General features: G+C 40.5%; 1 protein-coding gene across 3 annotated transcripts in view; it reads right to left on the bottom strand.

The window, feature by feature from the left end:
• Nucleotides 1–21,242, bottom strand: part of PLCE1 (phospholipase C epsilon 1) — a 447,646-nt gene that overhangs the window by 34,037 nt on the left and 392,367 nt on the right. For 2 of the 3 annotated variants that reach the window (XM_060192220.1, XM_060192230.1), the window contains 5 exons: nt 20,853–20,894; nt 18,961–19,082; nt 17,442–17,559; nt 14,648–14,779; nt 12,621–12,911 (listed from right to left, as the gene is read on the bottom strand). In XM_060192220.1, coding sequence (XP_060048203.1) covers nt 12,621–12,911; nt 14,648–14,779; nt 17,442–17,559; nt 18,961–19,082; nt 20,853–20,894 — 705 coding nt within the window. The remainder of the gene's footprint in view (nt 1–12,620; nt 12,912–14,647; nt 14,780–17,441; nt 17,560–18,960; nt 19,083–20,852; nt 20,895–21,242) is intronic. The other variant, XM_007535620.3, reaches the window with a different exon arrangement.

Below are 21,242 nucleotides of genomic sequence, written 5' to 3'. Positions count from 1 at the left end.
CCTCTCTCGATTTCTCTTTGTCCTATCCAACAACAATGACAGCAATAGCAACAATAATAATAGCAATGATAAAGAACAAGGACAACAAAAGGGAACAAATGGCTTCCAGGAGCAGTGGATTTGTAGTGCAGGCACTGAGCCCCAGCAATAACCCAAGAGGCAAAAGAAAAAGAAAATTCCATTTTTGGGAGAATACCTATCTATCCCTACCCTACCCCTACCCCTATGCCAGTGACTATGCCTATGCCTGTGCCTATGTCTATATATATATACCAGAGCACTGATCAGCTCTGACTTATGGTGGTGTGGTGAACTGAACCTGGGACTTTGGAGCCTCAGGCATGTGTATCTCTTTGCATAACCATAATTGTTATCTACCCATACACATTTCCATTTTTGAAATCTGTTTCAACCCATAAATCCACAATACTTCTACCTCTCATTAGTTTTAATTTTATGCATTTTATTAGTGACTAAATATTAATTTACAAAACTGTAAGATAATAGGGGTATAATTTTATATGGTTTCCACCACTAGAGTTTTGTGTCTCCATCACCTCCTTTAGAAACTGCAGTGGTTCTCCCTATGTTACTGATATGGGCTGATTCTGTAACTATCAATCTATATCTATGTATATCTCTCTATATTTTTTCTTTTCTTTCTTGGCCTGTAGGCTTTTAAAAAAGTTATCTAGGGGGTCAAGCAGTAGTGCATCGGGTTGAGCACACGTGGCGCAAAGCACAAAGAACCGGCAAGGATTCCGGTTTGAGCCCTCGGCTCCCTACCTGCAGGGGAGTCACTTCACAAGCAGCGAAACAGGTCTGCAGGTGTCTTTCTCTCCCCCTCTCTGTCTTCCCTTCCTTTCTCCATTTCTCTCTGTCCTATCCAACAACGAACAACAACAATAATAACCACAACAAGGCTACAACAAGGGCAACAAAGGGGGAAAAATGGCCTCCAGGAGCAGCGAATTCATGATGCAGGCACTGAGCCCCAGCAATAACCCTGGAGGCAAAAAAAAGAAAACAAAACCTTTATTTATCTATTGGATAGAGACAGTCAGAAATTGATAGAGAGGGAGACAGAGAGACACTTGCAGCCCTGCTTCACTTGTGAAGCTTTCCTCCTGCAGGTGGGGATCGGGGGCTCAAACCTGGGTCCTTGTGCACTGTAATATGTGTACTCAACTGGGTGTGCCACCACTTGGCCCCTTATCTTTTTCTTTTTTCCCAGTTTTTTGTTAATGACACTGCTTTAACCTCCTTTCTAAGTCACTCCTATACCTATTACTATTTTTGGGTGTCTTTCCTTTTTTTCTCATCTCTCTCAGATGAGAGAAACGGTACCTGACTTCATCTGGTTTTTCCCTTTCAGTGATGGTATAAAAACAAGATTCTTGGTGAAAAGCACTTCAGGTCCTAGTGGAATGGGGTACAGAGCCCTCTGGTTTACTTCTATCAATTTACTCCTCTGAAAGTATGGACCAAAATTCTTTTTAGAGTACAGAAGATGGGAGTTCTGGTTTCTGTAATTGCTTCAACGCTGGACATGGGCATTGGCAGGTGGATCCATACCCCCGGCCTATTTCTATCTTTCCTTAGTGGGGCAGGGCTCTGGGGAGGTGGGGTTCCAGGAAATACCAGTGATATCATCTGCACAAGGAAGTCAGGATGGAGTCATAATAGCATCTGTAACTGTGGCTGAAATGTGGAAAGTGGGAGAACATGTTTAATAAACAGGAGCCATAAGGTAGGACTAGAACAGATGAAAGTAGGGACCTTAGGACCTACTTTAGGAGGCTAGGAAGTCTATTTTAGGTATGTTCCTAGGAGTCTATGTCTTCGTATTCTTTGCTTGAACTTGATAGCTGACATGGAGGTAAACTAGAAATATTGTCTGGGAGGATGGTGTCAGAGTTGAGAGTAGAACTAGGAAGTAGGATTAGGGCAGAGTTGCTTGCAAACTTGAAGAAAATAGATAAATGCAATGAACTTTTTACTACACTGATCTAACCTGAGGTGCATATCTATTCATATTTAGCACAGGAGCCTGTACAACCTGAGTCTGTCAGACTGAGCTCATAGTCCATGGTCACAGCTGGGAACATTCTAGGTTGTACTCACTACAGAATCAGTCTTTCTTGAGTGGCAGAGTAGGATGACCCAGCCTTCCTTCAGAGAGTGGGGCAGTCCTTACTGCTGGTAGTTCATAGTGAGGGTACAGTCCTGAAGAAGTCCACAAAGGGGCTTATGATGATGTTCCTAATGGATGTGACCAGTGATGGTAGAGCCTTTCAATATTTTTTCATTTGAGTGTTGTTTCTCCCTCCCTCTCTACTTCTCCCTCCCTCTCCCCCTATTTTGTAGTTAGATCTGAAAAAAGTTATCACATGTGCTTTATATCATGTATTACATGTGATTAACATCATGCTTACAACCTCTCTAGTCAACCTCTGGGAACCCTCACAACAGCTTCCAACTCTTTGTGGCCAATTTTCTTTTTGGCAATTTTCTTTTGGCATTTTCTTTGATGAACAGTTGGCGTTCCTGTACTGTTTCTGTTCTCTTGTATATTCAAATAGTCTTCTGAAAGCTGAAGTCTTTGTAAAAGTTGCCCAAAAGAGCAAGATGTTTATGAGACACACCTGACAAATGTTCCCTCTGATTGATTCCTTCCATGTGCACAGTGAACTTTGCTACATGGACTAACATCAAGGAAAAAGCATGGCAAGCACCACAGAGCATCAAGAAGTTGACCTCTACTCCCTCATGTGTTGAAAAAAACAACAACAAAAAACCTTTATGGGAGTCAGGTGATAGCACAGCGGGCTAAGTACATGTGGTGCAAAGTGCAAGGACCGGAGTAAGGATCCCTGGTTCGAGCACCCAGGTTCCCACCTGCAGGGGAGTCACTTCACAAGTGGTGAAGTAGGTCTGCAGGTGTCTATCTTTCTCTCCCCCTCTCTGTCTTCCCCTTCTCTCTCCATTTCTCTCTGTCCTATCCAATAATGATGACATCAATAACAACAACAATAACTACAACAATAAAACAACAAGGGCAACAAAAGGGAATAAATAAGTATTTAAAAAATTTAAAAAAATTTATTTATTTATTTATTTATTCATTTATTGTATATGGGGGCTGGCTGGGACTGTATGCATAATTCCTGGAGAAAGCTCCTTGAGCCTGTCTCCTTGTTTGCAGAGTTAGTGCACAGAATCCCCTCTCTTCGTCCTGTCCAGCCCTAATGTGATTGATTCATTGAGGTCAATGGTCTTGCCTGCAGAGAGAGGGGATTCCCAGGCTACTCTGACAGGAAACATAGACTGGGATTTCTGAGACAGCAAAGCCAACTAGTTCTGGAAATGCTGGTAACTGTAAAAGAGATCTGTATTATTAGCAACAGCAATAACAACTCACATTTTAAACAACTTAATGTGCATCAGTGTCTCTGAATAACCCACAAGGCATATTCTTTTACAAGTTCCTGACCTCATCAATGTGTCCCAGAAATCCACCTCTGCAAAGTCCTACCCCACTAGGGAAAGACACAGACTAGGGGCATGGATTGACCTGCCAATGTCCATGCCTAGCAGAGAAGCAATTACAGAAGCCAGACCTTCCACCTTCTGTACTCCATAAAGATCTTTGGTCCATACCCCCAGAACGGTAAAGAATGGAGAAGCTTTCAATGGAGGGGATGGAATATGGAAATCTGGTGGTGGGAACTGTATGAAATTGTATCCCTCTTATCCCACAATCTTGTCAATCATTATTAAATCAGTAATAAAAAAAAGAAGTTCCATTTTTATAGACAAGTCAGTTGAGACATAACCACACACACCCAAAGCATAAAACTCATGAGTGGCAGATGCTAAGAGTTTGAACTCAGATAGCCATAGTTCCCAATCATAACTACAGAGACATGTGTAGCTTATGGAGGTGCCACAGCAGTTAACTGAGATGATGTGTGAAAGTCCTTATCCCAGCATTTGGAACACACAGGTGCTCAGGAGATATTAGCTATTCAAGTATGATTAGAATGTCAGCACCCACTTGGGCCTGAAGTACCACTTCATCATCACTGTGTTTATCCTTCTACTTTTCTAAAAACTTACCTTTTCTTCCTCCCATTCCCTCATACAGTCACAGGGAGTGTACCGAGGATCTGCCACAATCACAATACTTTTGAAATGCTACTCTCTTCTAATTTTATTAGAGGGAAGGGGGTTATAGAGAGGGAGAGAGACAGACACACACCTGCAGCCCTGCTTCACCACTTGCAAAGCTTTCCCACTGCAGGTAGGGACTGGGGGCTCGAACCTGGGTCCTTGTGCACTGGAATGTGTGCGCTTAACCAGGTGCGCCACCACCCAGCCCCCTACTCTCTTCAAATTTTAATTCTATATTTTGAGATGGGTGGGGAGAGATGTTGTAGCCAGTGGACACACCTGTTCCTCCTCCTCCTCCTTCTTATTCTAGAGCACTGTTCACCTCTGGCTTATGGTGGTGCAGGGGATTGAACCTGCGACTTGAAAGCCACAGGCCTGAGAGTCTCTTTGCATAACCTTTATGCTATCTACCCCTGCCCCCCTGCTGTACTTCTTCAAGGATTATTATGAAGTAGGCCCCAAACAGATATCTCTGCGTTTCCTCCCCTGTTCCTTGTCTTGACACCTTGAGTTTGTGCCCTCCAATAAAATAGTAGTACTTGAAAAAATAGAGCATTGTTCTACTATCCATGGAGCTCCCTGACGCTGACTAAGGTGCTCCTGTGTGTTACTCAGCAGGGACTGTACTCAGGTGAGTTAGGCATGTGCTTTATTTATTTATTTTTTGCCTGCAGGGTTATGGCTGGGGCTTGGTGCCTGCTCTATGAATCCACTGCTCCTGGAGGTCATTTTTTCCCTTTTGTTGCCCTTGTTGTTTACTGGTATTATTGCTGTTATTATTATTGTCATTGCTGTTGTTGTTGGGTAGGACAGAGAGAAATTGAGAGAGGAGGGGAAGACAGAGAGGGGGAGAGAAAGAGAGACACTGGCAGACCAGCTTCACCGCTTGTGAAGCGACCCCCCCTGCAGGTGGGGAGCTGTGGGCTTGAACCGGGATCCTCTCACTGGTCCTTGTGCTTTGTGTCATATACTCTTAAGCCACTGTGCCACTGCCCGGCCCTCATGGCATGTGCTTTATATGCTGAGCCATCTCCCAGGGCTTAAGCAACTTTTGAAAAATTAAAATCTTTTCTAGTGATCAAATATATAAAATTGGGTGGGGTTAAATAGCATAATGGCTATGCAAAGAGATTCTCATGCCTGAGGCTCCAAAGTCCCAGGTTTAATCCTTGTACCACCATAAACCAGAGCTGAGTTGTGCTCTGGTAAAATAAATAAATGAATAAATAAATAAATAAAAGTAAATAAAACAAAATGGATCCATATGAAGCTGCTCGGTTCGAAATAAAGGTGGCATCTCTGATCTAGCCCTCCTCTTCCTCTAGAAGTGTTAAAAACGCAAAGCGCAAGGACCGGAGTAAGGATCCCGGCTCGAGCCCCTGGCTCCCCACCTGCAGCGGAGTCGCTTCAAAGGCGGTGAAGCAGGTCTGCAGGTGTCTATCTTTCTCTCCCCCTCTCTGTCTTCCCCTCCTCTCTCCATTCCTCTCTGTCCTATCCAACAATAATGACATCAATAACAATGATAATAATAAACACAACAATGGTAAAAAACCAGGGTAACAAAAGGGAAAAAAATGGCCTCCAGCAGTGGATTCATGGTGCAGGCACTGAGCCCCAGCAATAACCCTGGAGGCAAAAAAAAAAAAAACCTACAAGGGGGTGGGCTGGGTGGTAGCACACCGGGTTAAGCACACATAGTACGCAGTATATGGATTTGACCCTGGCTCCCCACCTGCAGGGGCGAGGGGGGATGCTTCACAAGTGGTAAAGCATGGCTGTAAATGTCTTTGCTCTCCCTCTCTATCTTCCCCTCCCTTTCAATTTTTTTATTTCCTATCTAAAAAATTAAAAAAAAAAAATGGCCACAGGAGCAGCAGATTTGTAGTGCAGGCACCGAGTCTCAGTAATAACCCTGGAGGCAGGAAAAAAAAAAGCCCTAAAACAAACAAAAAAAGAAACAGTATCAAGATCACAATGAAGACTGGAAAGGGGCTTTGTGCTAGAGTGTGGCTCTTACATGCACAATGCCCTGAGTTCCATCCTTGGTTTCACATGAAAGCAACAAAGGCAAAGCAAGTAGAAATTCATGGATGGTGAAGCAATACTTTGATCTCTTACTCTCTCATAAAAATGAAATAAAACTTGGCTTAGGGAAGTACTTTGTACACATGAGAAACTGGGTTTGGTCCTCAACATTACATTAAGACGGCAAACAAACAAAAAAAAAATTACTCTACTTCACCCCAAAACCATAATGAAATAGTATCTCACACCTGTAAGAATGGTCTGTGTCAAGGACACTTGAAACAACAGTGTTGGCAAGGTTTTGAATAAAAGGGAACACTCTCTAATCTCTATAGAAAATATTGTGGAGGTTCCTCAAAATATTAAAAACAGAACTGAAATTGTTCCAGTCATTTCACTCCTACTAATCTAACTCAATACTAAGAAAAGATATTAACACTCTTGTATTTCACTGCTGCGCTATGTACAATTGGAACACTCTTGTATTTCACTGCTGCGCTATGTACAATTGATAAGATATGTAAACAATCACAGTACCCAATGATGATTGACCAGATAAAAAGGACAAGGTGTCTATACACAAAGTGAAGTATTACTCAGCTTAAGAAATGATGACATTTTGTCACTTGAAACCATGCAGTTGGAACTGGAGGGGATTATGCTAGATAAAGTAAGTCAGAAGGAGAAAGACAAATACTGCATGGTGTCGCACATATATGGGATATAAAGAAATGAAGCAAAGGAATAGAAAAAACAAAGCTCAAATCTTTTAGACTTTGACTACAGAACCAAGGTTGCCTGCAGGTGGATGGAGAGGAGTGGAAGCAGAAAATGGAGAGGTTTCTAATGGACTATAGTGGAGGCATATTGGCACCTGGGTGGTGGACATGGTATAGTAATGAACATCTGAAGAGGTGTTAACCTGTGCTTCTGAAATGTGTAGTGTTACAAATCAATATTACCTCAATAAAAGGACAAATAAAAATGCCTAAGAAACAGACACAGTGCATTTTCATATCTGTAAGTTTTGAAACTAGAATAGTCATAAAAATATGATAATCATTCAAGAAAGTCCAATAAATATTAATGAAAAATTTTAACTTGTGCACCTTATCTGCATATTTAATAGGTACTGACACATGACACAAGAATCTTTGGGCCTTATATGAAAAGAACTGGGAGGAATTTTCAGTAGGAACCAAGCATCTGCATGCCAGGCTTTGGGCAGTTTCCAAACTTTAATATTTGGTTTTACTGAGGGTTTTTCTCAGAGTTGATGGAGTCAAGAGGAAGCATGAAGGAGATGGCCCTAAGTACATAGACACCCCTTTGGATAATTCTGGTTCTCTGAAATTCAGGAAGCAGTAATGCACATGATCCATGGACTACGGGTAGAGGCCAGAGGGAGGTTATTTGGATTTGACTGGGATACTTTACGGAAAAACAGGCATAACCGGGGCCAGGTGGTGGCACACCTGGTTGAATGCACACATTACAGTGCACAAGGACCTGGGTTCAAGCCCCTGGTCCCCACCTGCAGGGGGGGAAAGCTTCACGAGTGGTGAGGAAGGGCTGCAGGTTTCTCTCTGTCTCTTTCCCTCTCTGTCTCCCCCTCCCTTCTCAATTTCTCTCTGTATCTATCCAATAATATAAATACATAAAAAAGCAGGCATTACCTAATTGAGGTGTTTGTGTATTTTTTTTCAACAATTAAAGTGAATCTGAGGCAGGGAGAGAGAGATAAAGAGAGAGAGAGAGAGAGAGAGAGAAAGAGAGAAAGAGAGAGAGAGAGGGAGAAAGAGGGAGAGAGAGAGATCAATGGGAAGGATGTATGCCTTTGCCATGTGTGCAGACCAGACTGAGATTGCAAGTGTGATGGCACTGGGGGGAGTTTCAGCCACTGTGTTTTCCTTTGTTTTCTATGTGAATGAGAAAGTTGGCCCAGGCATGGGGAAATTGCTCATGTATGTGACCCTAGTTCTGGGAAAACAAACAAACAAACAAACAAGCAAACAAAAAAATATATATGAAAGAAAAACAGACAGTGATTCTGAGGCTGAAACATAGCTCTAGTACCCTCGCTTTGAGCCTCAAGCAGGGAAAGTTCCATGGATGGTGGAGTAGTTCATGAGGTCTTCTCTCTTTCTCTAGTTTTTTTAAAATTATCTTTATTTTTATATTACATCAAGAGGGAAGGGGAGATAGACAGAGAGAGACAGAGAGACAACTGCAACATTGCTTCACCACTCGCAAAGCTTTCCCTCTGCAGGTGGGGATCGGGGCTTGAACCTGGGTCCTTGTGCATTGTAACATGTGCACTCAACCAGGTGCACCGCCATTGGCTCCTCTCTTTCTCTACCTATAAAAACAAAACAAAAACCAAAGTTGTCTGCCAGACTCTCGTAATAAAAAAAAAAGTTATTCCAATGTTGATACTCATCTCTTTGAACTTGTGATTGACACAGAAGTAAGTACCCAACAGAAAGCTGGACCAGAAATGAGGCCCATAAGTGGAGCTGAAAAGAACAACCTGTTCTTTTATCAAGCACCTATTGCATTTACCAGATGGTAGATCAAGTTCTAACCCATTGGCAGAAATGAAGATCTTTTTTTTTTTTTTAAATAGATGAACACATTTAACTTTGTTCTTTTGTCCAGCATAGGGAGATGGTTAATCATTACTTACTACACTCCACTGAGAGAGGTTATATATACTCCAGAGGAACTGGAGGATTATTCAGAGTCACTTGAAAATGAATCACACAACACAAGCATCTGCCTGCCCTGTGGTCCACTTTTGAATACATATGCCTGCCTTGATTTGGCAGAGAGACAAAGCTTTCATGGTTGTGTGTGGGTCAAACTGTAGATTCAGTGTGTGCTTCTGGACTGGGGAATACCAGTCCCACAGGGGGGAGGACTCCCTGTCTTCCCTGCAGCTGTGGGTCACTTTGCCCTACAAGGGATCACTGTATCTGTACTAGACGCAGAACTATAGGAGATAGCTTTGGAAACCAAAAGCATTTCTATTTCCCCAAGAAAATAATTTTGTTAGTTATTTCAGTTTAGTTAACATATTTAGGTATCATAATAATCAAAGACTCCAGTAGAAACAGGGCCAAGAGACATGAGCCCACAAGCCACTCGAGGCATATAAAAAAGAAATTTCACAGCTTTGAAACTATTTCATTATTATTTCCACTGGTGAGTCTAAATCATATTGTTTTCTTAGCTTATCAAAAATACTCAGTGAAAAGAATTCAACAGAGAGTGGCACAGAGACCCTTACTGCCCATGACTACAATAAAAAGATACTAGTGAAGGTGTTTAATAAGATGGTACTGTAACTGAGCACTAAGAATATGGAGAAACAACTTAGTTACCATCAGGAGTACATAAGCCAGTTCTTTATGGAGACTGGACTGGCCAAGGACGACCAGCTGAAGGGTCATGGATTTAAGTGTTTCTGACTCTCTGAAGCTTCTTTTTTAAAAAATAAATCTTTAAAAAAAAAAAATACTCAGTGACAGTAACTGTGTGTGTAGAATGCTTGCACTCTGCTAAATATGGTATTCCACCTGTTTTATCTTATTAATCTTAAAAGAAGTTAACTATAACAAGGGCAAAAAATATGACTATTATCTTTAATGGTATATCTACAGGGTCAACCACAAATGAATAGTGTTGGTGCCCAAACCAGGTGGCTAGCTAGTTCCTGAGCTAAAGTTGTGCTTTGGTTTTGTCTGGAGGCCAGGCTGTGCTGTAGTTGATGGTCTGCATGGTTAGTCAGGATCTGATTCTACTCTTGTGAGAAGAATGAGAAGGTCAGCTAATTGCTCGGCTGCTTAGTCTTTCTTTTGAAGTTTCTGACTGTGCTTCTAGGAAACATTTCTCATCTGCTCTTTCTTCATCATCTCCCACAAACAAGTGGAAACAAAATGTTTTTTTTTTCTCTACCTTCCTTCCCAGAGTTCTTGAATTTATTATAAGTCATTCTGTGACCTTGAACAAGCTGATCCCTTTCTGTCTTGGTTTGCTCATCTGAGAAATGGAGGTCAAAAACGCATCCACTTCGGAGGGTTGTTGTGAAGATCAAATGAGATAAAAGGGTTGGAACCAAGCATAAAGCAAAGTATGCAGTACATAGTCAACTAGTATTTCTTTGGGGTTTTAGTTCTCATCAACCAGTTATCCTTGTTCTGAATATGGGCCCCAGGCAGTAGCACACTGGGTTAAGCGCACATGGTGCCAAGTGCGAGGACCAGAGTAAGGATTCCGATTCTAGCCCCCAGACCCTCACCTGCCGGGGGTGGGGGGAGGGGGGTGTTTCTTCACAAGCATTGACACTGGTCTGCAGGTGTCTATCTTTCTCTTCCCCTATCTGTCTTTCCCTTCTCTCTTGATTTCTCTCTGTCCTATCTGACAATAGCAACAGCAATAACAACAATAATGACAATGGCAACAACATGGAAAAAAAAAAAAGGCCTCAGGAGCAGTGAATTTGTGGTGCAGGCACTGAGCCCCAGCGATAACCCTGGAGGCAATAAACAAATAAATAAATATAAAAAAATAAAAATGCAAATATTACTTTCCCTGTCCATGTAATTAACAGACATATTTTCTTCTTGTTAGCTTTTCTGAGAGTAGGATTCTTTATTCTCTACTTAAATATTAAAGGGATGAGAAGACAATATAACAGTTTTTTAATTTGGAAAGGTTTGGAGCAGCACTACTTTTTGTGAGAAAATAGCACAGTATAGTGGCTTACTGAAGGGTACTAGGAAATCTCTGCTCTAAAGGATTTTTATTCATTTATTTTTAAAAATGCTGCATGTAGGAATTATTTCAAAGCCTAGCACCTGTGAGATACTATTGAGCTGCCTCACTGCCCTATTAAAAACAAACTTTTAAAAAATATTTATTTATTTATTTTCCCTTTTGTTGCCCTTTTTTTTTTTTTATTGTTGTTGTAGTTATTGTTGTTGATGCCGTTGTTAGGACAGAGAAATAGAAAGAGGAGGGGAAGACAGAGGGGGGAGAGAAAGAGAGACACCTGCAGACCTGCTTCACCACCTGTGAAGCGACTCCCCTGCAGGTGGGGAGACGGGGGCTGGAACTGGTATCCTTATGACAGTCCTTGCACTTTGCACCACCTGAGCTTAACCCGCTGCACTAGCGCCCGACTCCTCACAAACATTTTTTGAGAGAGGCAGAGAGGAGAGATACCACAGTACTACTCCACCATCCATGAAGCTGTCCTAGTGCTGCCCTAAGTGCTTCCATGTTATACCCAAATGTGGTAATGTGACTTGATACTAGGACCTTATGTATAGCAAGAAATGTACTCAACTCAGTGAGTCATCTCCTGGCTCCTGAAAAATCTTTACTTTTTTTTTTTTCTTGGTGTTGGGGCCCTTGTGTGAGCATTTCAATGTTCCCAGGTAGACTTCATTGTTTCTGCTTCAGGAAGAGATAAAGAGTGGAGAGACAGTCTATATATACACTCACATGTGGTATTAAGGCCTGAACCTGGGCCAGATGCTTGGTCAGGCACAGATGCCCTACTGGGAGAGCAAGCTATCAGCCCCTAAAAGATCTTTAAAGACAAACTCGACACAGCTCTATCTAGAGCAATCTCAAGTTTAGAAATGTGCTTTAAGGGAGTCGGTTAAGAGCACATGGTGCAAAACGCAAGGACTGGTGGAATAATCTTGGTTCGCACCCCCGGCTCCCACCTGCAGGGGAGTCACTTCATAGGCAGTGAAGCAGGTCTGCAGGTATCTAACTTTCTCTCCCCCTCTCTATCTTCCTCTCCTCTCTCCATTTCTCTCTGTCCTATCCAACAATGATGACAACAATAATAACTACAACAACAACAATAGCAACAAAGGGGAGTAAATATTTTAAAACACACACACACACACACATATATATAAAGAAATGTGCTTAAAAAGGGGTCTAGAGATCACTGGATTCACTTCAAGGTTCTTTTCTATCATCTTAACTCTGGAACATCAAGGGCACAATTCAGTATCAAATTCACCTGTTTTCTGTTATCTGTATTGTTACCTTCACACATGGTGCACCCTAGCCTGGAGTCTTTCAGCTTTTAAAAATAGGTTGTTAAGGGGATGAAGTAGTGGTGTGCCTGGTTGAGTACACACGTTATAGTGCACAAGGACTCAGGTTCGCCCCCACTCGCCACCCACAGGGGTAAAGCTTTGCAAGTGGTGAAGCAGTGCTGCAGGTGTCTCTCTGTTGCTATTTCTATCTCCTCTTTCCCTCTCCATTTCTGACTGTCTCTATCTAATAAATAAATATAGAAAATTTTTTTAAAAAGTTTGTTGAACCCTATGGACTGAAGAATAAGATGCAAAGGACAGAGGTGAGGAGGCACCATCTAGGTGAAGCAGGCCCATTACCATCAGTCTGGTAGTTGAGTGCCACGAGCTGTATTCCATGGAGCCAGAACATGAGGGGGTTGGGGTTGGATGAGTCAATGCGGGTGGCAGCTGGGTACGTTCTCAGCAGCTGACAGGCAGTGTGCTGGATCAGTTTCTGAGAATACCTGCGACACAGACGTTTGGCGGCATTTTCATTCAGCGATGAGATATGGTAACATTTGGGAGTTCTAATAATAGCGCTGAGGGACGTGGTTGGGTTGAGGGGGGAAGAAGTTTCGTCCCAGGCCTGGCGCATTCCTTCACAGGAACCTAAACCCCCAAAAGATTAGCTCAGATTAGTGCAGAAAACTTTACAAATTGTAGGAAGATAAACCTGAACAAGATTCCAGCAGACAATCTTAACATCAGAAAATACCTTGACTGTCAGTAGAGAGTTAGTCCACCACATTGAATGAATATCAGTTATTGGGATTCAAAACAGGGCAGCAATAACAACAAGAATTAAAAGTGAGAGTGGGGACAGATAGCATGATGGTTATGCAAAGAGACTCATGCCTTAGGCTCTGAGGTCCCAGGTTCAATCCTCCACACCACCATAAGCTAGAGATAAGCAGTTCTCTGGCAAAACTAAATAAGTCAACAATAAATCTTAAAAAAGAATTAGAAGTGAAATCTCTTGTCTTGATACCTCATTTGCCCTGTGCATATATTTACATAGATATACAAAATATGCATGCAGTGGTGATAAATAAATCAACAAAAATCTCAGTAAGTAAACCAAAAGTGTTAGTGGTGAGGAAATGGTTAAACAACAGGAAGTATGTCCATACAAGGGAGTTCCAGAGGTATTAAAGAAAATAAGTAGATAGAAGCACAGAAAGCTATGTGAAATGCTTTAACACATATAAAAGTTATGCAGTTATGTTCCACTGTATTCCCTTTGATGACCTTCAAAGGGATCCTACTTGAACAAAACACAATACATTTAACAGAGGTTACCTCTGGGAAGTGAAAACGGGATTTTGAGAGGGGAAAGGAATTTTAATGCTATTCTGTATTGTTTGATTTTTTTAACTATAAAGATTTATTATTTTTATAATAAAAAGGAGTTAGAAATAAAATGGATATCTCTTTTGGAGTTATAGTGGTGGAGAGTATGGATCCAAGAGCCCCTAGAATGTTCCAAGGTGGCTTCAACTTTCGCTTTTGAGGTAAACACTCTTAGAATATCTTTAATGAACACTATTTTTAGGAAGCTAAAAGTGTCTTTTTTTTTTTGCCTCCAATTTTACTATTGGGGCTTGGTGCTTACACTACAAATCCACTGCTCCTGGAGGGTTTTTTTCTTTTTTCTTCTATAGGACAAGACAGGGAGAAATTGAGAGGGGGACAGAAAGATAGACCCCTGCAGACCTGCTTCATCTCTTGTGAAGTGACCATCTTGCAGGTAAGGAGCCGAGGGCTCGAACCAAAATCTTTGTGCCGGTCCTTGCGTTTTGTATTATGTGCACTTAATCCAGTGAGCCACCACCCCACCCCTTAAAAGTGTAAATTTGTAATTAAAAAGAATGCATACCCAGAAGACCTAGGGGAGGGGTTGTATTGTTATGTGGAAAACTGATAAATGTTATGCATGTACAAACTATTATATTTACTGTCGAATGTAAAACATTAATCTCCCAATAAAGAAATTAAAAAATGTTTTAATATAAAAAATAATGTATACCAAATTCAGGTTATAAGGACATTGATGAAAATGAAAAAGTTCAGGGCTGGGGAGATAGCATGATGGTTACATAAATGCCTTAAAAGCCTGAGGCTCTGAGATCTCAGGTTCAATCCCCAGCACCACCATAAGCCAGAACTGAGCAGTGTTCTGGTCTCTTTCTGTCAGTATTTTTCCTCTGTATCTACTCTCTCTCATTAAAATAAAGTAAATGAAAAAAAAAAATGAAAAAGTTCAAGGAAAACTCCTATAACAGTAAAATATTGGCACCAGTCAGGATGTGGAATCAAGCAAAGATATTGTCAGAAGGTGACTTTACTTTTTCCAGATGTTTTGTTGAACGGTGCTGTCTCCCCAGGGCTCATTCTGCCCGGATTGTTGCCAAAAATGGACTTCCTGCTTTTTCTTTCTTTTCCTCTGTTAGAGCCAGATGCATTTAGAGTTGACAGGCCTGTTCCCATAAAATGAAAATAAATAAGCCAAAAACTACAAGCAAGGGAATTCAACATTTTCCATTCCTGTTAATGTTTATTTTGAAGTCTTACTACTCTCTTGTAACTTATTACAGAAAATCTACTCTCATTTTCAGCACAGTGAGAATAATACTGTAGGCAATTATAGCAAAGCTTTTATCCCTATAGGCCAATATAACGAGAACCACATGATTATTACAGAATGATCATAAAATCATAGACATGCCCATTGGACTGCACATCAGATTTTGAAGCCTTGCCAGAAAAGAAAGTCCTATAGTCAATGTTCAAGTGAAGAGGAGCTAATTATTCAACTTGGAGAGATGAGAAACTTTCTATTCAGTTCCTATCATAAGTTTGATTTAAGACCTGCCTTCTCTGTTACTCAGTTTCCTTATCTATGAAACAGATTTAATTACTGCAGCTCATGTACATGGTTAGACTGAACATTAACTGGGAAGTGTATTATAATGATAATGACATTTCATGGCTTCTCTTTCTCATTCTTGATTCAAACCCTTGCTGAATCCTTCCTGCCTTGCATGGTGCCTGGGGTAGAGAGAACTTGAATTATTCGCTGAATGAGGAAGTAAATGTTTACTATGCAGACCTGGTTCCAGTGATTTACAGGCGCCGGACAAGCCCAGATTGCCTCCAAATCATTCCTATTACCCACACTTGTGTCACTAGGGAGCAGTTCCTTCAGCTGAAGCAGTGTTCAAGAGATCATCTTTGAGATGAAAACACATCTTCCAAGAATATCAGAGAAGACAGGCTAAAGTAGTGTTAAATGAATGTAGGCTTTGCGTTTTAACCGAGTTCCTAGCAGTGAAACCTCGTACAAGTTACTTCATTATTTCCTCATCTCTGAAAGAGCTATGGTTAGGATTAAATAAGAATGATCATTCAGTGAAATTATGGATATATATATTTAATTTTTAAAATTATCTTTATCTATTTATTGGATAGAGACAGCCAGAATTCGAGAAGGAAGGGGGAGATAGAAAGGGAGAGAGACAGAGAGACATCTGCAGCCCCTCTTCACTACTTGCAAAGCTTTCCCCCTGCAGGTGGGGATCAGGGGCTTGAACCTTGGTCCTTGCGCATTGTAACATGTGTGTTCAACCAGGTGCGCCACCACCCAGCCCCAAAATTATGGATATATTTAGCAGACTATCTTTTTTATTTATTTATTTTTTTATTGCCACAAGGGTTATCGGGGTCATTGTGCTCTGTAGTGTATGTGCTTAAGATTTATTTTTTAGTTTCCATTATTTATTATTTATTTATTGGATAGAGACAGAGAAATTGGGAGATTTTTTTTTAATATTGCTAGTTTATTGACAGGGTTTTGTTTCTTGAAAGCATAAGAAGCAGTAAACTTTTGAAACTGATTATCATGAAATCCCATGATTTGTTTGTTTTCATATTTATCCCCTTTTGACTTCACTGCCTCCCTCTTAAAGTCACTCTTTCTTTAAAAGTTTTTTTTATATCTTTTTTATTTTCCCTTTTGTTGCTCTTGTTTTTTTCTTTTACTGCTGTTGTAGTTATTATTGTTGTTGTTATTGATGTCGTCATTGTCAGATAAGACAGAGAGAAATGGAGAGAAGAGGGGACAACAGAGAGGAGGAGAGAAAGATAGACACCTGCTGACCTGCTTCACCACCTGTGAAGTGACTCCCCTGCAGGTGGGGAGCCGGGGGCTTGAACCGGGATCCTTATGCTGGTCCTTGTGCTTTGCGCCATGTGCGCTTAACCCACTGCGCTACCCCCCTGTCTTCCCCTCCTCTCTCCATTTCTCACTGTCCTATCCAACAATGACGACATCAATAACAACAACAATAATAACAACAATGAAAAAGGGATAAATTGATCTGCCTCATAAAATTGTTACGAGGTCAATAAGATAACAAATGCAGAACAGTTAGCACATTTTTGGCACTTAGGTAGAAAATACATTTTAGCATTAGGTATTGTGCATATTGTTACTATCATTATTGCGAACTATTATGAAAACACAGGGCACGATATTTTCTTCAGAAGTAATGAAACAAGCCATAATGATGAAATATCTACAGAGTATTTTTAACCATGACATCAGCAACATAATTTAGTTATTTAGAGAGCATCCACAATGCACAAATAAATGACATATCTTTATTTTTGGTATCTTTAAATGGTATAGATGAAGGTTGGATAGTGGCATACCCAGGAGAGTGCACACATTACTATTATGCACAAGGATATGGATTCAAGCCCTTAGTCCTCAACTGCAGGGGTAAAGTTTCACAAATGGTGGAGCAGGGCTGATGTTGTCTCTCTCCCTCTCTTCCTTTAAAAAATTTTTTATTATCTTTACTTATTTATTGGATAGAGAGAGCCAGAAATTGAGAGGGGAGGGATGATATAGAGGCAGAGAGACAGAGTCACACCTACAAGTTGCTTCGACACTCGTGAAGCTATCCCCTGCAGGTGGGGACCAAGCCCTTGTACAATGGAACATGTGTGCTCAACCAGGTGTGTCACCACCCAGCCCCTCCTTCTTCCTATCATCCCTTCCCCTATCCATTTCTTTCTGGCCTATTAAATTAAAAATAAGTTAAGTATTAAATAATGGCATGGATGACATTGGCCTACCTGGAAATTTTACTGCTTGACAGTAGATGACAAGGTCAGAAAGCTCTGGTGCAATCTGTCTGCTTTCCTTTTTATTTTGAGGAAGGTAAAATTCTTCCCCCAGTTCCATGTCATAAACCTATTAAGGGAAAGTAATACAACTTTACATGGAAGATATATACCACCCATTTCTGAATCCCCCTAATTCACCTTTATCTGTATACAGGTTCAAATTAAAAAAAATTTTAAGTCCCAAGTTTTCAGAGAATAAGGGATATGCTTGTATTATTATTCATTTTCTATCAGGGCACATAGTCCAGTATTTACACTGTGGAAAAGTATTTACAATGTGAATAGGTGATTGAGAATATATCTTTTTATTATTTTTATTAGGGGTTTACAGTTTACAGTAAATACAATTATTTTTATTAGGGGTTTACAGTTTACAGTGAATATAATTGTTAGTACATGTGTAAAATTTCTTAGTATTCTTCAAAAAACTCTCACCACCAGCTTAGACCCTCCTCCACTATCTTGCACCAGGACCTGAAAGCCCCCCTCCTTCCCATCTCAAAAGTCTTTTACTTTGGTGTAATACACCAAACCCAGTCCATGTTCAGTCCATGAAACTTTGTGTTTCTCCTTTTTTCCTTCCTTTCTTTTTTCTTCCCTATTTTACTCAATAGGACACAGAGAAACTGAGAGGGGAGGGGAAGATAGAGAGGGGGAGAGAAAGAGAGACCCCTGCAGACCTGCTTTACCACTTGTGAAGCGTCCCCGCTGCAGGTGGGGAGCTGGGGGCTTGATCCTGGATCCTTGCACACGGTACTAAGTGAGCTTAACCGGGTGCACCAGTGCATGATCCCTCCCCTTTCTGTTCTTATTTCTCAATATTTGTCCATGGATTGAGAGTGTATCTTATATGACTCAGATTTCAGACGTATTTTTTACAATGATATTTAAGTGTCATATTTAAGTGTCTACACATTTACTCAACGTCTCCTTACTATGATGCACTTAAAGATAGGATCTGGGTGTCTGATTTATCTTTTTTATTCTACTTTCTTTGTCACAATCTGGCATTACTTATGTTCTTGGTTACCTCAAAACTCCCCGTACTACTTTGGAGTGGAATGTACTGCATTGTTCCTTTGGCCTGAATGTCATGTTTTTGGTCTGCTTAGCCAAATGTTCTTTCTCCAATGTTAGCTTCCCTGAAGCTCTGATAACACTGTAATCAGTGCTCTTTGTACTTATCTAGAGGCACAATTTACATGCTTGTCTCTATCATTAAACTGCCTCTTGAGTTACATCAATGCCTGTCACCCAGGACACTTTTAATAGGTATTGACTGGATGAATCAATGACGAATCTACCGATGACAGGTTGAGTATGTTGTATCTCCATTAACTGGACTATGGCATTTAAGGAAAGAGGGGAGGGAAGGTGAAAGGAAGGGACAGGGAGGGAGTGAAATCCCACTGGGAACTGACAAGAGGACCACAGTCTAAGAGTAACTTAACAGAAATCATTCACCCACCTTGCCTTTGTTGGAAGCAGTATTATCTGATTTCTTTATTCTCTTGGGTATTTCTTCACTATATTCAAACTGAAGCTTGTCATTACACGACTTATTTTCAGGTCTGTCTTCTAGAATATTGTCTGAAAATGAGTTAGTGGACTTCCGTGAACAAGATCCAAATACTTGACTTAAGGCCTATGTCTACATTATTGCAAAAAGAATATTAAAATACTAAAATGCTCATCTGTAAGACTACGGTTCTAGCTATCAAACCGATGGCTTAAAGTATAATTTTTTTAAGTCTGTGAAACCATGGGCTAATTTTTGATTGACTGTACTGATGTACTATAGTTTTAGTACCATGTCGACATACACTAAATGAAGACTCATTCTCATACAGATTACCAGAACTGTGCCAACATTGTAGAGTATACGCGCTATCAAGAAGCTCTCGGCATACACATTTGTGAAGGAGTTAGTGGCTGAAGCACTTGTAGGAAGTACATACGTGAGTTAATCATTCTCATTTTATTTTCTTTACAAATCTATCCACTAATTTTTTTTTCTGCTAGAATTTTTGTAGGGGCTTCACATCTGCCCGATTCCACTGCTCTTAGTGTACCTTTTCACTCTTAATTTTAAAATTATGTTCTGCTGGGGGAAATAATGATTTACAAAACAGTTGTTGCCACATGGGTACGATTTCTCAGGGCTCCAAGACTCATGTCTGCACATCTTGTCTCAAGATAAAGGGAAAGAAAGGCAAGGAGAGAAGAGACACCACAGTACTGCTTCATCATCATGAAGCTTCCCCCTGCACGGTGCTCCCATGTGATGGCCAGGAGCTCATGGTCAAGTGTACACTCTATAGGGCAAGCTATTTCCTGGCATTTTTTCTCTTAATTTTCTTTTGATGGCACCACTATAAGCCAAAACTGAGCAGTGCTATTATGTTGCTGTCCTTTTCTCTCTGTTTCTTAAAAACAAACAAACAAATAAACAAATAAAACAAAACCAAAAAACATCCTGGGATCTCTGGGCACTCAGGCATGTAAATCCTGTGCTCTCATATGCTGCGCTCTCTCTCTAGGACCCTAATGTCTCTCACTTAAAAATAAAGCTACTGGGAGTCAGGCAGTAGCGTAGCAGCTTAAGTGCACGTGGCGCAAAGCACGAGGACCAGAGGAAGGACCCCGGTTCAAGCCCCTGGCTCCTCACCTGCAGGGGAGTCACTTTACAGGCGGTGAAGCAGGTCTGCAGGTGTCTATCTTTCTCTCTCCCTCTCTGTCTTCCCTTCCTCTCTTCATTTCTCTCTGTCCTATCCAACAACAATGACATCAATAACAACAATAATAACTACAACAAGGGCACCAAAAGGGAATACATAAATAAATAAATATTTTAAAAAATGAAGCTACTGGCTTCTTTTATTTCTATAAATGTCAAAAACAGAGGAGAATGTCATCTTATCTGCAATGCAAATGGCTCAAAATCATAACAAATTGGAAATGTTCACACTTATAATTTATTAAGCAAAAAGGACAGGAGTTAAAACGAAAACACAACATAATATTATACTTTGCTGCTTTTTTGATATAGCTGTTCAAAATTTCTTGTAAGGTCTTTAGCATATATCATGATTATGATTTTTCAAAATAAAAGCAAGGAAGCTCATTTTTCACCTATGTTCATTACTCCTTCAGATCACAGATGTTTAGACCAAAACATTCTTATACCAAATAGAGGCCATGAAGGCTTCCAAAAATTCAATGACATCAGTAATTTTATTGCTTTAGCTTATAAAACTTTACTTGTGTAGGTGTCATAAATCCATGTTAATCAAGCATAAGATATTGGATACACAGTGCGGACGTTCATGCAGTTAAAATGCTCAGTTCAAATGGCTTTACCTTCCTGACTGTTAGGAACAGGAGAAGCAGTAAGGACATCTGCTACAGAAAAACAGGATCAGAAAGGGGATAAAAGTAAGGAAAATTAAGACAAAAAGCCAGATAAAGTAAGGTATGAAGCAAAGCATAAATCACAATAGCTTTAGATTACATGATAAATGAAATAAATCTTCCACCAATTTAACATTTAAAACTATTAAGGGATGCCATGGTTAGCAATGAAAATGTAAACACTGTGAATGTTAACCATGCTGCCGCATTTGCATTACCTATGTTCAGTTACTGTTTGTCATAATAATCCAGTAGTACTTTATGTCAAACAAGTAGAAACTGATGAATTTGTTAGGATCATGCAGTCAATGCCAAAGGCTGTTCCTATACTGAAATGGC

Source organism: Erinaceus europaeus, chromosome 1 (assembly GCF_950295315.1).
Source record: "Erinaceus europaeus chromosome 1, mEriEur2.1, whole genome shotgun sequence".
In the NCBI taxonomy this organism is placed as follows: Eukaryota; Metazoa; Chordata; class Mammalia; order Eulipotyphla; family Erinaceidae; genus Erinaceus; species Erinaceus europaeus.
This window is presented reverse-complemented; position numbering and strand designations above follow the sequence as displayed.